At 55.9% G+C, this 19,864-nt stretch overlaps 1 protein-coding gene across 1 annotated transcript in view; it reads right to left on the reverse strand.

Moving 5' to 3' along the window:
- Window positions 1-19,864, reverse strand: part of LOC142466950 (piezo-type mechanosensitive ion channel component 2-like) — a 94,540-nt gene that overhangs the window by 30,082 nt on the left and 44,594 nt on the right. The window contains exons 19-30 of the mRNA XM_075572604.1: window positions 9,886-10,086; window positions 9,299-9,503; window positions 8,752-8,853; window positions 8,124-8,289; window positions 7,553-7,796; window positions 6,576-6,672; window positions 6,035-6,197; window positions 5,157-5,246; window positions 4,307-4,404; window positions 2,874-2,942; window positions 2,200-2,312; window positions 1,125-1,239 (exon numbers count right to left, since the gene is read on the reverse strand). Coding sequence (XP_075428719.1) covers window positions 1,125-1,239; window positions 2,200-2,312; window positions 2,874-2,942; window positions 4,307-4,404; window positions 5,157-5,246; window positions 6,035-6,197; window positions 6,576-6,672; window positions 7,553-7,796; window positions 8,124-8,289; window positions 8,752-8,853; window positions 9,299-9,503; window positions 9,886-10,086 — 1,663 coding nt within the window. The remainder of the gene's footprint in view (window positions 1-1,124; window positions 1,240-2,199; window positions 2,313-2,873; window positions 2,943-4,306; window positions 4,405-5,156; window positions 5,247-6,034; window positions 6,198-6,575; window positions 6,673-7,552; window positions 7,797-8,123; window positions 8,290-8,751; window positions 8,854-9,298; window positions 9,504-9,885; window positions 10,087-19,864) is intronic.

Consider the following 19,864-nt stretch of genomic DNA (forward strand, 5'->3'; position numbering starts at 1 on the left):
TACTATGGCCCAAAATGTCATGTTACATTCTTAGTTCTAACAGAACGCAGTAAACGTTACTTTAAGTTTTTTTGGTGCGATTACAACAGTATACTGCTTTTAATGTTATCTAGCCTAACATTTTCATAAACATTTTTAATTCAAAGATAAAGTTTCTACAATTTTTTTTATGGAATGGCTATTTTAATTGATTTCTCGGAAACGTAAATTTAGCCTTTGTGGGTGGGGTCCCCAATAAACACGTAACCCAGGACCCCAAATATTCTTACCACGGCCCTGACGTACGCACAAGAAGCCACCTCTGAGGTGTGATTCTCAGGGCACATTTCTGGGCTCGCGTTTACACGACTACTACCAGAAAAGAGAAGACACGTGCCCGATTCCTCTCTCGCCCAATCTCGGGGGCATTGCCCAAATACATCTCTCTGCTTGGGCCTGGCGCAGGATTACATGAGCCGCGCGCGCAGCACAGATTTAACGTTACGCGTCCTAATGCGTCGTACACTCGGATATATCCCGGTCTTCCGCAGAACGGTTTTGTTAATGCAATAAGTAGTCAAAAATCTCTCTAGTTCAATATATATTTAATAAGTGTGAACGCGTGTGTGTTTGTATACATATAAATAGTGAAGAAATATTTCAATATATTTATGTAGATAAGAACTGTGTGTAAGTATGAGTGTGGGTGTATAGGGTGTATGAGTGTGTGTATAGGGTGTGTGTAAGTGTATGACTGTGTGTGTGTGTGTGTATAGGTATGTGTAAATGTATGCATGCGTAAGAGTGTCTGTGTATAGGGTGTGTGTGTGTAGGTGTGGGTATAGGGTGTGTGTGTGTGTGTGTGTGTGTATAGGGTGTATGTGTGTGTATAGGGTGTGTGTGTATATGTGTGTGTGTATGTGTGTGTATAGGGTGTATGTGTGTGTATAGGGTGTGTGTGTGTGTGTGTATATGTGTGTATATGTGTGTGTGTGTATGTGTGTGTATAGGGTGTGTCTGCCTAAAAAAATTGGTGGATCCATAAATATTTGCTAAATCTGCTTGTGCCCATAACCCGTGCTGACTGCAGAGAAGAATCGCATAAGTAGACCACTGTAGACCGCCCAGAACCCGAGCACAGATACCTTCCGGCTGTTGCTTTTGCATCTCTTTGCGTATCTGCTCTCTCATGGCGATCTCGTCGTTCTTTCGGAGTTTCAGGGCAGACTTGGAGTTTGTGGACCAAGCTTCATATGCCAGCTGCAGAAAAAAAGAGGGGTCCAGTGAGCTGTCTGTCTTGCAATTGAGTGCACTTGGGGCTTAAGTATTAGCTCCCTACTCAAAGGCGTTCTCCTCCTTTTTATGGGTAGGGGAGAACCCCAAGAGAGCAGCATGGTCTTACCCTAACTTTCTCATCCTTGTCCCATACAGCTAAAACCTATTGCAACCATTTTGTACTGCGATAACTCTGAAATTCTACTAAAGGGTTGTATATCCCATTATATCCCATTATATCCCAATATAAGCCCATGAGTAAAGAATATTAAGAAACCAGTGTGCCTCCTTCACCGTGGGAGAAGTCTGCAATGTGTGGTGGATCTCCTCTCACTTGATGCAGATACTGGCAAGGATTCTTCATGAGCACAAGCAGCCAGACTGCTGCCGGGACGGCATGATGGTGGCGCTATTGGTGAGACTGCACCGGGCCCCGCACTTGGCGGGGCCCCTCGTTCTGCCCCAGGACCCCACCTGTTAATGGGGCGGCAGCGATGGAGGGAGGCCATCCAGGCAGCGATCACGGAAGCCGGGCTCAACCTCCATGTCAGGAACCACCGCACGGGCACCCTCCAGCGCCAACGCCGCTTCCACCCCCCAGGTAGAGCCCCGGGGAGTGTAAGAGGCCCCACACTGGCCGTCCCCCCAATTGGGGAGGTTGGCAGCAATGTATTCAATACAGGTGTGAACTTACACTGGTGTTTTGGTAATGGTTCCAAAAAATGTTTGTGTTTTGGTTTTGCCGTAACGTGAGTGAACTCAAAAGTTTATCAAAGTTACTTCCAAAAAATATCTGAGGCTGAGTTTATGAAGTTCGGATATGGAACCCGCACACCTGCCCGTCTTCAGCATTCCAGGGGAACGACCGCCACCTCTACAAACACAATCATCTCCCCACCCTACCCGGACTATTGGCCAATGTCAACAGCAGAATGATTTCAGTACCTGGAATGCGGTCTTCTTCTTCGGGGCCTCTTCCTCTCTCTTCTCTTCGTGAGTCTCTTCTTCTTCATCTTCACTGTCTGTATCGAAGAGGTTGTAGCTCCCACTCCGTATCACTGAAAAGCCCACAGAGATCTTCACACACACACACACACACACACACACACACACACACACACACACACACACACACACACACACACACACACACACACACACACACACACACACACACACACTGTACCATACAAACCTGCAACGTGTCCGGCTGGATACATTGTGTAGCTATGTATATAGCGTCAACAATAAACGCAGCTTCACAAAGTAGACATTAGAATACAGGGACATATAATACAATAGGTACAAAAAAAAGCACGACAGCAAAAAGGTAACCCTGCCACCCGCAGCTCTAACAATGACAGTACTTGGCATTTAAATGATGTATATAGTGTCAATGTATTCCTGTCATGGACAGCATATGGTCTACATTTCTGTGCCTAAAAAACTAGAAGGAGCTGGTAATGGTCTTGAAGATGCTTGACCCGCTTCGGAGGACAGCTCCTTAACCCCTTCAACGCGTTGCTGGACTCTTTGGCAACAAATGGGTTAAACAATGTTACTCCTCGCATCACACAAAGCACATAGTGGCCACCAGCACTTAATACCCGGGTACTTACTCGTAGTGTGGCTGACAAATGGCTGCCACCACTTCTTCTTCCCATCTTTCTCCTTCTTGTCCCCGTCATCTAGAATCCACCAGGAAAGAAAGAGACAAACTTACTACGTACACAGAGACTACAATCCAAAGACTGAGGACGTAAAAGGTGGACCATTGGTATCCTAGATGGCTGACTAGCATGCGGCCATGGGTTCAGATTGTACGCTACTCGCAACACATTAGACCGGGGGGCGTCAACTGCAGTCCTCAAGGGCCACCAACAAGTCAGGTGTTCAGGATATCCCTACTTCAGCACAGGTCAAAGACTGAGCCACTGATTAAGCCAGCTGTGCTGAAGCAGGGACATCCTAAAAAAAACTGACCTGTTGGGGGAGGGTGGGGGGGGTCTTGAGGACTGGGCCTGAGTACCCCATATCTAGAAAACTAGAAGAAACTCCTTTTATCCAGGAAAAAATAAAGAATTCTCGAAAGATCAAACACTGACGTGCCAGATGGGTGTGACCGCTGACCATAACTCTCCAAACCTATCAGGCATGGACACGGTGCTATTGGAATCTCCGAGTATTGTCACCTCTTTTCTCCAACCTGGGTTAAGTTCCGGAGACCACAGATTATTTAATAAAGTACGATCATGCCAATTTGGTTTTATCGTACGGAAACTCCTATTGACTGGAATCGGCGTTTCCGTGTGGTATTGCCGTATCGCCACGACTGCACTTTGTTGAGTGAGTCCCCATATCTCCAGAAGCACCTACATTAGTGATTGTGCAAAGAAGGGCTACAAAAATGGTGTGTAGGACTACATCATAAGACCCATCAGGAAAGGCTACAAGGAGAAGCTTGGAAGAGAGAAGGGAGGGGGGATAGGATGGGCATGTTCAAAAATTGTACAGCGCTGTGGAATATGGTGGCGCTTTACAAAGAAACGATAATAATAATATAACGGGTTTCGACAAAATGCGGGAGGGCAGCACACAGATGTAGCCAGTCTAACTGTCTCTGGAGCCGCCTGGAGAAAAGCAAAACGCATCGGCTCCGGGGACAGTAGATGTGGCTTCCTGCGGGGGCGGGAAGGGGGATGTCCGCTCTGCTGAGATGTTCTTGCTGACATGGGATCTGATGGCAACATCTGTATTTCAGAGGAAGACGAGGGCTAAAGCAAGATTTCATGCTCTGAAGACGGAAGGTTGGAGGACTAAGGAGAAGTGTTGGAGGCTAATATAGTAAGAGAAATAGAAAATGCTTGGGAGAGACATCAGGTTATCCTAAATATTGCGAAAACCAAGAATCGAATTGGGTCAGAGGTTTTCAACAGAGAAGAACATGGGCAGACAACTTAAGTGGATCTTATCTGCCATCAAATTCTATATTTCTAAGTCGATCACCATCTTCCACCCTTTGTGACCCTCCACCCGAGATCTGCGTGGTCACCTTTGTCCTTCGGTGAGGTCTCCGAGGTGTCCTCTCCACTCTCCTTACTTCCTTTCACATTTTCCGACGGCTTCTGTTTAGATTTGATCTGGTCCATCCTGTCAAACACCAAGCAGACAGAATAGGTCTCCTCACCGTGTTATCGAAATATACGTGGCATGGATCTGCCCTCCCTCGGCACCACCAAACCAACGCTGTATTTCAGCGTTATCACTGCTGCCGGTTCATGTAAAGCATCGGACGTCTCTATCCCTTTCCTGCTGTTACTTCTGACTCAGCCATGACCCGGTCCCTTTGGGTCTTCGTGTTACCCGACAGAAAACCCATTAAATGTCTGGGACATTCTTTAATGGCCTTAGAAGTAGTTTGCACAATATTAACTACATAAAGATCTACGGTGATAACATTACATAGGGCTCTTTAGGGGGCTATACTGTACATCAAAGTCTTGTGGCTGCTTTTTCCTTGGCCCACAAAAATCTGGCAGATCTGAAATGCCGGAAACATCCGAGGTCGGAAACTGTTCCTTGCATTTGATGCAGCGGTGAGCTCAAAAATGCAGCAGTGCATCAAAACACCCCGTGCAGCAGCAGTGGCCAACTCCAGTCCTCAAGGGCCACCAACTGGTCATGTACTAGGGATATCCCTGCTTCAGCACACGTGGCTCAATCAGTGGCTCAGTCGAAGAGCCACTGCTTGAGCCACCAGTCGAAGACTGAGCCACTGATTGAGCCACCTGTGCGGACGCATGCATATTCCTAATGCCTGGCCTGTTGGTGGCCCTTGAAGACTGAAGTTGGCCACCCTTTGCCATAGAGAATAAGTGGGAATATGGGGAACGTCCACTTACTGCTTCTTCATGGCCAGCGCACTCTTCTTTTCGTCTTCCAGACGCACGGCCACTACTTTTTTTATCTTCTCCTCAAACAGCTCAGCTCCTCTGTGGGTTTTTGACACAAAGTGGCACGTCACGGTAACATACAGCAATAATAACATTCTCCCGCGAGCAAGAGCGGCCAGTGACCTTCAAAGCTTGTGTTCTACTTGGTAACCCAGTTATCAAGGGCAACAAATAAGACATAGTACGCATATCATAAACCTAAACAGCGGGTGATAAAACTGCTTTGGGACGTGCCAGAACCCCCCTTGTATTGTCACAAAAGGTCAATGTTTCGACCCGCACGCTAGGGATCTTCTTCAGGGTCCCATCACTTCTTGCCATGTTTGGGAATGTCGTGTGCTGGAGGAAACATTGACCTGAGCATGTGAGCGATGAAGAGGTCTTTGATTACGGCAATGACGAGGATGCTGCCGCTGGTTCTGCAACGGTCATTCTGGAAAACCCTGGACATTTGACCACTCATAGAATATCCTGCGCTGCCTTTCCCTCCCAACCTTTGTTAAAGCGGTGTGGGCTTCAGAGGAAAGACAGGAATCGGGAAGAAGGACTTGAGAAACCATACAACGTTTTTCTGCTTATTAATAATAAGTTGTAAGTAAGATGCAATTAATTGGGATTTAGTTATGATGTGAAGCCGCTTCCTTGTGCTGGAGAAGATTGTTGCCCCTTTCATTGAAATGGAGCTGAGGTCTTGTCCACCACGGGGGAGCTGCTTCACAGCAGAATGAATAGGAGCCAATATGTTGACTTTTGAAAGCGTGGATGATATGTCCCTCTGTGGTACCTGGGCGCCACCCAGCGGTGGCATTCTAGAAGATGCGCGTTACCTGGAAGCAAGAATCTTAGAGGCCTTCATATCTGCCACCACGTAGAGGAAGTAATAGCTAGTGAACACCCGGCGCTGGATCAGCAAGAAGGTGAAACAGATTGCGTCCCACACAATACCCGCTTCATTTTCGGGCAGCTCACACGTCACGTCGGAAGGGACAGCTAAGCAGAGAGGAGACGAGGAGTCAAAAAAGTTCAGATACAACAACACACAGGGAGGACTCTCAAGTTCGCCAAACACAGGTATCACAATCCAAAACACATCTCTAATTCCTCAACAGGAGAGCTCTAGAAAGGACAGGGCTCTAGAACAGTGGTTCCCAACTCCAGTCCTCGAGAACCCCCAAAAGTCCAGGTTTTAAAGCTATCCTCACATCAGCACAGGTGGCTCAATCGTTTTGCCCCGAACCACCTGTGCTCAAGCCGGGATATCCTTAAAACCTGGACTTTTTGGGGTCCTTGATGACAGGAGTCCGGAACCACTGATCTAGAAGACAATCTAGTACAAATGACTGGAATGTGACATGGCTTGGAACTCACACAGGTCGTATCCCTTGATGGTGCAGAACATACTGAAGGTTTGGATCAGCCAGCAGTTATCTTTCATTAGTTTATCGAGATAGGCACACGCTCCGATCTGCAGGAGAAACATTGTATTAAGACCCGCGATGCCCACTCATTCTACACATATTGCAATGTGGCAAAAGATACATGGTGAACTCTCCTGTTCTCCGATAAGAAGTATTACAGCATAAAACACATCTCCAGGACTTCAGCTGGAGCACTCGGGAAGTGTCCGGGCTCCAGAAGACAACACTGGAACTGTGATCCTGAACAAGCACTTCTTGATGTTGAGATGTAGAAACCAGAAAATAATAATAGTAGGGTGTGAAGTGCAGAATGTCGGGGTTTATTTTTAATTTTATTCTTCTATCCTTTTGGTGATCCAAAAGATGTTAGGGTTACGAGATTATCACGCAGTCAGATGGTGATAACATTTAAAAATAGCTTCTCATTGGTTTGATAAATGCAAACATTAATCATTTGTATTACTGGGGGGTTTCTGTCTATAATTGGTATAATTTCTCCCTGAGGCGACTTCAGTTTACTGCTGCCTTTAAAAACCTTTTTTTTAAATATTTACTAAAGCAATTTATGACCAATTTTTTCTCAGTACAGGAAATATGGAAAGATTTAGGCCCATGTCTACCAAGCAGTGATCTTCCATTGGGCACCCAGCGCTGGAAGACACCTTGCAGCCGTGAGACTGTAATGGTCAGTGAGGTGTCTCCCAACACCTGTAGGTGCATTATGGCAGAAGACTGTTTAGTAAACATGGTCCTTATCCACTGGTAGAGGCACCAGTGAGCTGTCACCAGTTTGCAGCAGCTGTGTATTTGTTGCGCGTTGTGAAACCTTTTAGTGAACAGAAGAGTTCTTTACGTATGTGGGTTTTGCACATGACTTTGTACAACGCAACAGTCTTCGGATGCGCTTGGCCGACTGGACATATATACCGATAGGACGTTTTTCATGGTGATCACGAAGGCGGTGTAGGAGATCAGATAATCCCACAGGCGCAGCAGGCGCCGGACGGGCTTCAACAGCAGGCTGCCCCCAAACAGCATGAAATGGAAACAGGAAATCAGGTACCCCATGCACAGGATGTTGATGCGTGTCGTCCCCGTGATGAAGATGAGGCACAGCACGAACCAGAAGTGGTAGCTGAAGACCACCACTTTGACCATGTCCAGGTACGACCTGAGAGCGGAAGCACAGGGAGAAACAACAGTGTCAGTTACACCGCGGCTCAACGTAACCATGCGCTCTCTGCCGCGATGTCGCTCTCTGCGCATCGGGCGGATATTTGGGGAGTGTCAACAGGAGAACGTACATGATTTTAAATAGGGTCAGAGTGCGCCCAACTTCTCTTACCTTTGCTTAGAGTCAAGAAAACGTGCCAGGCTGCAAGTGGCTTAAAAAGGCAAATCAAGCAGAGAGATTGCTCTTTTAAAGGGCGGCTCGGTTGGCACAAGTTGATATCTTAACGAAAGCAGTGCAATCTGGAGCATGCCGGTCACTACTCACTGGCAATGGATAAAGTTCGGCACGGGGCTGTATTGGCTCAGATCCCCTGGATCTAAACCCCGGCTGATCTCGATGTTATCCCCGGCGAGCCTCCTGACACTGGCCAAATTCTCGTCTTCGAAGACCTGCCGCTGCAGCGAGGCGGACAGCAGGAGCATAAAGTCGTCTGGGACAGAGGGAGCAGCGGTTATCAAAATCATTTCAAGACAATGCTCATGTGGCCCAATGTAATGTAGGAGATCAAGGGACTTGCCCAAGGTCACAAGGAGCTGATATTGCGATTCGAACAGGGTTCAAAGGGCCGTATTCTTACCACTAAGCTTCTCTTTCACCCGCATATAATCAATATAGGACGTTCTTGTCTCTCACCGAGATATAAAACATAAAGTACTGGTCATAGGTAAGAAGGAGGTTAGTGTTCTACCCAGAAGGGAATAACTGTTGCAAATAAATGGGGAAGTGGAAACAAAACCCTTTTTCTCGTGATCATTTAAACAAAAAGAACAGTTACAGGCACATAGATTTGGGACTACTGTGCAGTCCCAGTATACTGAAGGGCAATAAAGTCAGGCACTGTGCTCTGGAACCATGCTGATGCACCTAGAACATGTGTTGTGGATGTACTTACATATCAGAAATACTGCATCGGGTCTCTTTGCAAAGTCAGGGAGATAAAGCCACTTCACAAGGTTGGAACGAAATGTCAGAGATGAAGTTCTCCATGGGTAATCTGCAAAGATAAGAGGAGCAACATCCCCATCGGAAGAAGTTAACGCGCTTTACTCTGAACACGTCGCAGATCTTTTAATTAACGAGTTCTAGATTGTCAAATGTTTTTTTTTAAGATGCCCTCCAATGTTCTTGAATATTGCAAATATCTCCTCTACTGACAACTAATGTTTTTTTGTATAACAATAGAACTGTTTCTGTCTTCCATTTGGAGGCCCTCCCGACTAAGAAACCCAATTTCCACCACCGAGGTGACTGAATGAAAACCTCCAATGTATAACCGGAGTAAAATAGCACTAAGTAATACAGATTAATATTATTAATAATAATACTTTTTTTCTGGGAGGTTTGCAACACAACGCTCTACAATGCTCGGCAGTTTCTTCAACTGTCTGTGTCCCAAATGGAATTGCTCAGAACAAGAACCGGTGTGCTGCAGTGTTTACCTGTGCAGAACGCAGGGGGGATGCCAATGCAGAGGAGGTACTGGAAGGTCATGATACTGGCCAGGAAGCAGCAGTACCTTGGCCACACCTCGGCAATGGTTTTTCGCCTGCGCAGGTAGAGTAGGTACATCAGCCAGCAGGCATGGAACGCTGCATAAAAATCCATCCGTTGCCCAATGACATTCACTGCGATGACCAAACACATCTGGAAGAGAGAGAACTCTTCTAAAGACCTCCTCCACCCTTCTCCCGGGGTCCTCAGAGCTTCACCACTTCACATGCAGAACGAAGACAGTCAGATGGTCCAGCAATGAGTTGCAGAGCAAATGAGTAAAACTAAGTATCCGTAGTGTACTTAATGGTGCTGTACCCAATAACAAGTAATCCTCCATCTCCACACTTATTCCCTCACCTCCTGTCTCTGCAAGTCTCCCAACATACCACATAGATTGTAAGCTCTCCGGGGCAGGGATTTCCTTTCCTACTGTCTGTCTTTGTTAGTTGCACTGATTGTATTATAATTCCCAGTATTGTCCTCTTTTGTACAGCGCAGAGTACACTATATAAAGATTATACAGACAGCTCACCTCCAGCCCAAACTTGTAGAAGAAGTAGTTGACAAAGTATTTGATGCAGCTGTGAATTCCGTCATCGAGATGCAGCCGGGTGATATTGTCAAAGATGCTGCCGGTGATGGGCGTGGTGAGCTGGTTGTGAACCCGGTAATACCGCTGGTGCCGGTACACTGTCGCCTCTATAGCCATTAATGCCAGAATGGTGAGATGATTCTGCAGTGGCGACCAAACAGGAATACTCAGGCAGCACTTCCCACCCCGATGCACATCCTCACCCGCCCAGCCACGTCCTGGGACACTCCCGATGCACATCCTCACCCTCTCGGCCACGGCCTGGGACACTCCCGATGCACATCCTCACCCGCCCAGCCACTGCCTGGGACACTCCTCATGCACATCCTCACCCTCTCGGCCACGGCCTGGGACACTCCCGATGCACATCCTCACCCTCTCAGCCACGGCCTGGGACACGCCCGATGCACATCCTCACCCGCCCAGCCACGGTCTGGGACACTCCCGATTCACATCCTCACCCGCCCAGCCACGGCCTGGGACACTCCCGATGCACATCCTCACCCGCCCAGCCACGGCCTGGGACACTCCTCATGCACATCCTCACCCTCTCAGCCACGGTCTGGGACACTCCCGATGCACATCCTCACCCGCCCAGCCACGGCCTGGGACACTCCCGATGCACATCCTCACCCTCTCAGCCACGGTCTGGGACACCCCCGATGCACATCCTCACACTCTCGGCCACGGCCTGGGACACTCCCGATGCACATCCTCACCCGCCCAGCCACGGTCTGTGACACTCCCGATGCACATCCTCACCCGCCCAGCCACGTCCTGGGACACTCCCGATGCACATCCTCACCCGCCCAGCCACGGCCTAGGACACTCCTCATGCACATCCTCACCCTCTCGGCCACGGCCTGGGACACTCCCGATGCACATCCTCACCCTCTCAGCCATGGCCTGGGACACTCCTGATGCACATCCTCATCCTCTCAGCCACGGTCTGGGACACTCCCGATGCACATCCTCACACTCTCGGCCACGGCCTGGGACACTCCCGATGCACATCCTCACCCGCCCAGCCACGGTCTGGGACACTCCCGATGCACATCCTCACCCGCCCAGCCACGGCCTGGGACACCCCCGATGCACATCCTCACCCTCTCAGCCACGGTCTGGGACACTCCCGATGCACATCCTCACCCGCCCAGCCACGGTCTGGGACACCCCCGATGCACATCCTCACCCTCTCAGCCACGGTCTGGGACACTCCCGATGCACATCCTCACCCGCCCAGCCACGGCCTGGGACACCCCCGATGCACATCCTCACCCTCTCAGCCACGGTCTGGGACACTCCCGATGCACATCCTCACCCTCTCAGCCACAGTCTGGGACACTCCCGATGCACATCCTCACCCGCCCAGCCACGGCCTGGGACACTCCCGATGTACATCATTAGCCTCTCAGCCACGGCATGGGACACTACCTATGCACATCCTCACCCTCTCAGCCACGGCATGGGACACTCCCGATGTACATCATTTGCCTCTCAGCCACGGCATGGGACACTCCCGATGCACATCCTCACCCTCTTGGCCACGGCCTGGGACACTCCCGATGCACATCCTCACCCTCTCGGCCACGGCTTGGGACACTCCCGATGCACATCCTCACCCTCTTGGCCACGGCCTCGGACACTCCCGATGCACATCCTCACCCTCTCAGCTACGGCCTGGGACACTCCCGATGCAAATCCACACTCTATCAGCCACGGCGTAGGACACTCCCGATGCACATCCTCACCCGCCCAGCCACGGCCTGGGACACTCCCGATGCACATCCTCACCCGCCCAGCCACGGCCTGGGACACTCCCGATGCACATCCTCACCCGCCCAGCCACGGCCTGGGACACTCCCGATGCACATCCTCACCCTCTCAGCCACGGCCTGGGACACTCCCGATGCACATCCTCACCCTCTCAGCCACGGCATGGGACACTCCCGATGCACATCCTCACCCGCCCAGCCACAGCCTGGGACACTCCTCATGCACATCCTCACCCTCTCAGCCACGGCATGGGACACTCCCGATGCACATCTTCACCCACCCAGCCACGGCTTGGGACACTCCCGATGTACATCCTCACCCTCTCGGCCACGGCCTGGGACATTCCCGATGCACATCCTCACCCTCTCAGCCACGGCATGGGACACTCCCGATTCACATCCTCACCCTCTCAGCCACGGCCTGGGACACTCCCGATGCAAATCCACACCCTCTCAGCCACGGCATGGGACACTCCCGATGCACATCCTCACCCAGCCACGGCATGGGACACCCCCGATGCACATCCTCACCCTCTCGGCCACGGCCTGGGACACTCCTGATGCACACCATTACCCTCTCGGCCACGGCATGGGACACTCCCGATTCACATCCTCACCCTCTCGGCCACGGCCTGGGACACTCCCGATGCAAATCCTCACCCTATCGGTCACGGCCTGGGACACTCCCGATGCACATCCTCACCCTCTCGGCCACGGCCTGGGACACTCCCGATGCACATCCTCACCCTCTCAGCCACGGCCTGGGACACTCCCGATGCACATCCTCACCCGCCCAGCCACGGCCTGGGACACTCCCGATGCACATCCTCACCCTCTCGGCCACGGCCTGGGACACTCCCGATGCACATCCTCACCCTATCGGCCACGGCATGGGACACCCCCGATGCACATCCTCACCCGCCCAGCCACGGCCTGGGACACTCCCGATGCACATCCTCACCCTCTCGGCCACGGCCTGGGACACTCCCGATGCACATCCTCACCCTATCGGCCACGGCATGGGACACCCCCGATGCACATCCTCACCCTATCGGCCACGGCATGGGACACCCCCGATGCACATCCTCACCCTCTTGGCCACGGTCTCAGACACTCCCGATGCACATCCTCACCCTCTCAGCCACGGCCTGGGACACTCCCGATGCACATCCTCACCCTCTCAGCCACGGGCTGGGACACTCCCGATGCACATCCTCACCCGCCCAGCCACGGCCTAGGACACACCCGATGCACATCCTCACCCTCTCAGCCATGGCCAGGACACTCCCGATGCACATCCTCACCCGCCCAGCCACGGCCTGGGACACTCCCGATGCACATCCTCACCCGCCCAGCCATGGCCTTGGATACTCCCGATGCACATCCTCACCCGCCCAGCCACGGCCTGGGACACTCCCGATGCACATCCTCACCCTCTCAGCCACGGCCTGGGACACTCCGATGCACATCCTCACCCGCCCAGCCACGGTCTGGGACACTCCCGATGCACATCCTCACCCGCCCAGCCACGGCCTGGGACACTCCCGATGCACATCCTCACCCTCTCAGCCACGGCCTGGGACACTCCCGATGCACATCCTCACCCTCTCAGCCACGGCCTGGGACACTCCCGATGCACATCCTCACCCGCCCAGCCACGGCCTGGGACACTCCCGATGCACATCCTCACCCGCCCAGCCACGGCCTGGGACACTACCGATGCACATCATTACCCTCTCTGCCACGGCCTGGGACACTCCCGATGCACATCCTCACCCTCTCAGCCACGGTCTGGGACACTCCCGATGCACATCCTCACCCTCTCGGCCACGGCATGGGACACTCCCGATGCACATCCTCACCCTCTCAGCCACGGCATGGGACACTCCTGATGCACATCCTCACCCGCCCAGCCACGGCCTGGGACACTCCTGATGCACATCATTACCCTCTCTGCCACGGCATGGGACACTCCCGATGCACATCCTCACCCTCTCGGCCACGGCCTGGGACACTCCCGATGCACATCCTCACCCTCTCAGCCACGGCCTGGGACACTCCTCATGCACATCCTCACCCGCCCAGCCACGACCTGGGACACTCCTCATGCACATCCTCACCCGCCCAGCCACGGCATGGGACACTCCCGATGCACATCATCACCCGCCCAGCCACGGCCTGGGACACTCCTCATGCACATCCTCACCCGCCCAGCCACGGCCTGGGACACTCCCGATGCACATCCTCACCCGCCCAGCCACGGCCTGGGACACTCCCGATGCACATCCTCACCCGCCCAGCCACGGCCTGGGACACTCCCCATGCACATCCTCACCCTCTCAGCCACGGCCTGGGACACTCCTCATGCACATCCTCACCCGCCCAGGCACGGCCTGGGACACTCCTCATGCACATCCTCACCCGCCCAGCCACGGCCTGGGACACTCCTGATGCACATCCTCACCCGCCCAGCCACGACCTGGGACACTCCTCATGCACATCCTCACCCGCCCAGCCACGGCCTGGGACACTCCTCATGCACATCCTCACCAGCCCAGCCACGGCCTGGGACACTCCCGATGCACATCCTCACCCGCCCAGCCACGGCCTGGGACACTCCCGATGCACATCCTCACCCTCTCAGCCACGGCCTGGGACACTCCCGATGCACATCCTCACCCGCCCAGCCACGGCTTGGGACACTCCCGATGCACATCCTCACCCTCTCAGCCACGGCCTGGGACACTCCCGATGCACATCCTCACACTCTCAGCCATGGGCTGGGACACTCCCGATGCACATCCTCACCCGCCCAGCCACGGCCTGGGACACTCCTCATGCACATCCTCACCCGCCCAGCCACGGCCTGGGACACTCCCGATGCACATCCTCACCCGCCCAGCCACGGGCTGGGACACTCCCTATGCACATCCTCACCCGCCCAGCCACGGCCTGGGACACTCCTCATGCACATCCTCACCCGCCCAGCCATGGCTTGGGACACTCCCGATGTACATCCTCACCCGCCCAGCCACGGCCTGGGACACTCCCGATGCACATCCTCACCCTCTCAGCCACGGGCTGGGACACTCCCTATGCACATCCTCACCCGCCCAGCCACGGCCTGGGACACTCCCGATGCACATCCTCACCCTCTCAGCCACGGGCTGGGACACTCCCTATGCACATCCTCACCCTCTCAGCCACGGGCTGGGACACTCCTCATGCACATCCTCACCCGCCCAGCCACGGCCTGGGACACTCCCTATGCACATCCTCACCCTCTCAGCCACGGGCTGGGACACTCCTCATGCACATCCTCACCCGCCCAGCCATGGCCTGGGACACTCCCGATGCACATCCTCACCCGCCCAGCCACGGCCTGGGACACTCCCGATGCACATCCTCACCCTCTCAGCCACGGCCTGGGACACTCCCGATGCACATCCTCACCCGCCCAGCCACGGCCTGGGACACTCCCGATGCACATCCTCACCCTCTCAGCCACGGTCTGGGACACTCCCGATGCACATCCTCACCCGCCCAGCCACGGCCTGGGACACTCCCGATGCACATCCTCACCCTCTCAGCCACGGTCTGGGACACCCCCGATGCACATCCTCACACTCTCGGCCACGGCCTGGGACACTCCCGATGCACATCCTCACCCGCCCAGCCACGGTCTGTGACACTCCCGATGCACATCCTCACCCGCCCAGCCACGTCCTGGGACACTCCCGATGCACATCCTCACCCGCCCAGCCACGGCCTAGGACACTCCTCATGCACATCCTCACCCTCTCGGCCACGGCCTGGGACACTCCCGATGCACATCCTCACCCTCTCAGCCATGGCCTGGGACACTCCTGATGCACATCCTCATCCTCTCAGCCACGGTCTGGGACACTCCCGATGCACATCCTCACACTCTCGGCCACGGCCTGGGACACTCCCGATGCACATCCTCACCCGCCCAGCCACGGTCTGGGACACTCCCGATGCACATCCTCACCCGCCCAGCCACGGCCTGGGACACCCCCGATGCACATCCTCACCCTCTCAGCCACGGTCTGGGACACTCCCGATGCACATCCTCACCCGCCCAGCCACGGTCTGGGACACCCCCGATGCACATCCTCACCCTCTCAGCCACGGTCTGGGACACTCCCGATGCACATCCTCACCCGCCCAGCCACGGCCTGGGACACCCCCGATGCACATCCTCACCCTCTCAGCCACGGTCTGGGACACTCCCGATGCACATCCTCACCCTCTCAGCCACAGTCTGGGACACTCCCGATGCACATCCTCACCCGCCCAGCCACGGCCTGGGACACTCCCGATGTACATCATTAGCCTCTCAGCCACGGCATGGGACACTACCTATGCACATCCTCACCCTCTCAGCCACGGCATGGGACACTCCCGATGTACATCATTTGCCTCTCAGCCACGGCATGGGACACTCCCGATGCACATCCTCACCCTCTTGGCCACGGCCTGGGACACTCCCGATGCACATCCTCACCCTCTCGGCCACGGCTTGGGACACTCCCGATGCACATCCTCACCCTCTTGGCCACGGCCTCGGACACTCCCGATGCACATCCTCACCCTCTCAGCTACGGCCTGGGACACTCCCGATGCAAATCCACACTCTATCAGCCACGGCGTAGGACACTCCCGATGCACATCCTCACCCGCCCAGCCACGGCCTGGGACACTCCCGATGCACATCCTCACCCGCCCAGCCACGGCCTGGGACACTCCCGATGCACATCCTCACCCGCCCAGCCACGGCCTGGGACACTCCCGATGCACATCCTCACCCTCTCAGCCACGGCCTGGGACACTCCCGATGCACATCCTCACCCTCTCAGCCACGGCATGGGACACTCCCGATGCACATCCTCACCCGCCCAGCCACAGCCTGGGACACTCCTCATGCACATCCTCACCCTCTCAGCCACGGCATGGGACACTCCCGATGCACATCTTCACCCACCCAGCCACGGCTTGGGACACTCCCGATGTACATCCTCACCCTCTCGGCCACGGCCTGGGACATTCCCGATGCACATCCTCACCCTCTCAGCCACGGCATGGGACACTCCCGATTCACATCCTCACCCTCTCAGCCACGGCCTGGGACACTCCCGATGCAAATCCACACCCTCTCAGCCACGGCATGGGACACTCCCGATGCACATCCTCACCCAGCCACGGCATGGGACACCCCCGATGCACATCCTCACCCTCTCGGCCACGGCCTGGGACACTCCTGATGCACACCATTACCCTCTCGGCCACGGCATGGGACACTCCCGATTCACATCCTCACCCTCTCGGCCACGGCCTGGGACACTCCCGATGCAAATCCTCACCCTATCGGTCACGGCCTGGGACACTCCCGATGCACATCCTCACCCTCTCGGCCACGGCCTGGGACACTCCCGATGCACATCCTCACCCTCTCAGCCACGGCCTGGGACACTCCCGATGCACATCCTCACCCGCCCAGCCACGGCCTGGGACACTCCCGATGCACATCCTCACCCTCTCGGCCACGGCCTGGGACACTCCCGATGCACATCCTCACCCTATCGGCCACGGCATGGGACACCCCCGATGCACATCCTCACCCGCCCAGCCACGGCCTGGGACACTCCCGATGCACATCCTCACCCTCTCGGCCACGGCCTGGGACACTCCCGATGCACATCCTCACCCTATCGGCCACGGCATGGGACACCCCCGATGCACATCCTCACCCTATCGGCCACGGCATGGGACACCCCCGATGCACATCCTCACCCTCTTGGCCACGGTCTCAGACACTCCCGATGCACATCCTCACCCTCTCAGCCACGGCCTGGGACACTCCCGATGCACATCCTCACCCTCTCAGCCACGGGCTGGGACACTCCCGATGCACATCCTCACCCGCCCAGCCACGGCCTAGGACACACCCGATGCACATCCTCACCCTCTCAGCCATGGCCAGGACACTCCCGATGCACATCCTCACCCGTCCAGCCACGGCCTGGGACACTCCCGATGCACATCCTCACCCGCCCAGCCATGGCCTTGGATACTCCCGATGCACATCCTCACCCGCCCAGCCACGGCCTGGGACACTCCTCATGCACATCCTCACCCTCTCAGCCACGGCCTGGGACACTCCGATGCACATCCTCACCCGCCCAGCCACGGTCTGGGACACTCCCGATGCACATCCTCACCCGCCCAGCCACGGCCTGGGACACTCCCGATGCACATCCTCACCCTCTCAGCCACGGCCTGGGACACTCCCGATGCACATCCTCACCCTCTCAGCCACGGCCTGGGACACTCCCGATGCACATCCTCACCCGCCCAGCCACGGCCTGGGACACTCCCGATGCACATCCTCACCCGCCCAGCCACGGCCTGGGACACTACCGATGCACATCATTACCCTCTCTGCCACGGCCTGGGACACTCCCGATGCACATCCTCACCCTCTCAGCCACGGTCTGGGACACTCCCGATGCACATCCTCACCCTCTCGGCCACGGCATGGGACACTCCCGATGCACATCCTCACCCTCTCAGCCACGGCATGGGACACTCCTGATGCACATCCTCACCCGCCCAGCCACGGCCTGGGACACTCCTGATGCACATCATTACCCTCTCTGCCACGGCATGGGACACTCCCGATGCACATCCTCACCCTCTCGGCCACGGCCTGGGACACTCCCGATGCACATCCTCACCCTCTCAGCCACGGCCTGGGACACTCCTCATGCACATCCTCACCCGCCCAGCCACGACCTGGGACACTCCTCATGCACATCCTCACCCGCCCAGCCACGGCATGGGACACTCCCGATGCACATCATCACCCGCCCAGCCACGGCCTGGGACACTCCTCATGCACATCCTCACCCGCCCAGCCACGGCCTGGGACACTCCCGATGCACATCCTCACCCGCCCAGCCACGGCCTGGGACACTCCCGATGCACATCCTCACCCGCCCAGCCACGGCCTGGGACACTCCCCATGCACATCCTCACCCTCTCAGCCACGGCCTGGGACACTCCTCATGCACATCCTCACCCGCCCAGGCACGGCCTGGGACACTCCTCATGCACATCCTCACCCGCCCAGCCACGGCCTGGGACACTCCTCATGCACATCCTCACCCGCCCAGCCACGACCTGGGACACTCCTCATGCACATCCTCACCCGCCCAGCCACGGCCTGGGACACTCCTCATGCACATCCTCACCAGCCCAGCCACGGCCTGGGACACTCCCGATGCACATCCTCACCCGCCCAGCCACGGCCTGGGACACTCCCGATGCACATCCTCACCCTCTCAGCCACGGCCTGGGACACTCCCGATGCACATCCTCACCCGCCCAGCCACGGCTTGGGACACTCCCGATGCACATCCTCACCCTCTCAGCCACGGCCTGGGACACTCCCGATGCACATCCTCACACTCTCAGCCATGGGCTGGGACACTCCTCATGCACATCCTCACCCGCCCAGCCACGGCCTGGGACACTCCCGATGCACATCCTCACCCGCCCAGCCACGGGCTGGGACACTCCCTATGCACATCCTCACCCGCCCAGCCACGGCCTGGGACACTCCTCATGCACATCCTCACCCGCCCAGCCATGGCTTGGGACACTCCCGATGTACATCCTCACCCGCCCAGCCACGGCCTGGGACACTCCCGATGCACATCCTCACCCTCTCAGCCACGGGCTGGGACACTCCCTATGCACATCCTCACCCGCCCAGCCACGGCCTGGGACACTCCCGATGCACATCCTCACCCTCTCAGCCACGGGCTGGGACACTCCCTATGCACATCCTCACCCTCTCAGCCACGGGCTGGGACACTCCTCATGCACATCCTCACCCGCCCAGCCACGGCCTGGGACACTCCCTATGCACATCCTCACCCTCTCAGCCACGGGCTGGGACACTCCTCATGCACATCCTCACCCGCCCAGCCATGGCCTGGGACACTCCCGATGCACATCCTCACCCGCCCAGCCACGGCCTGGGACACTCCCGATGCACATCCTCACCCTCTCAGCCACGGCCTGGGACACTCCCGATGCACATCCTCACCCGCCCAGCC

Source organism: Ascaphus truei, chromosome 15 (genome assembly GCF_040206685.1).
Source record: "Ascaphus truei isolate aAscTru1 chromosome 15, aAscTru1.hap1, whole genome shotgun sequence".
NCBI classification, from domain to species: domain Eukaryota; kingdom Metazoa; phylum Chordata; class Amphibia; order Anura; family Ascaphidae; genus Ascaphus; species Ascaphus truei.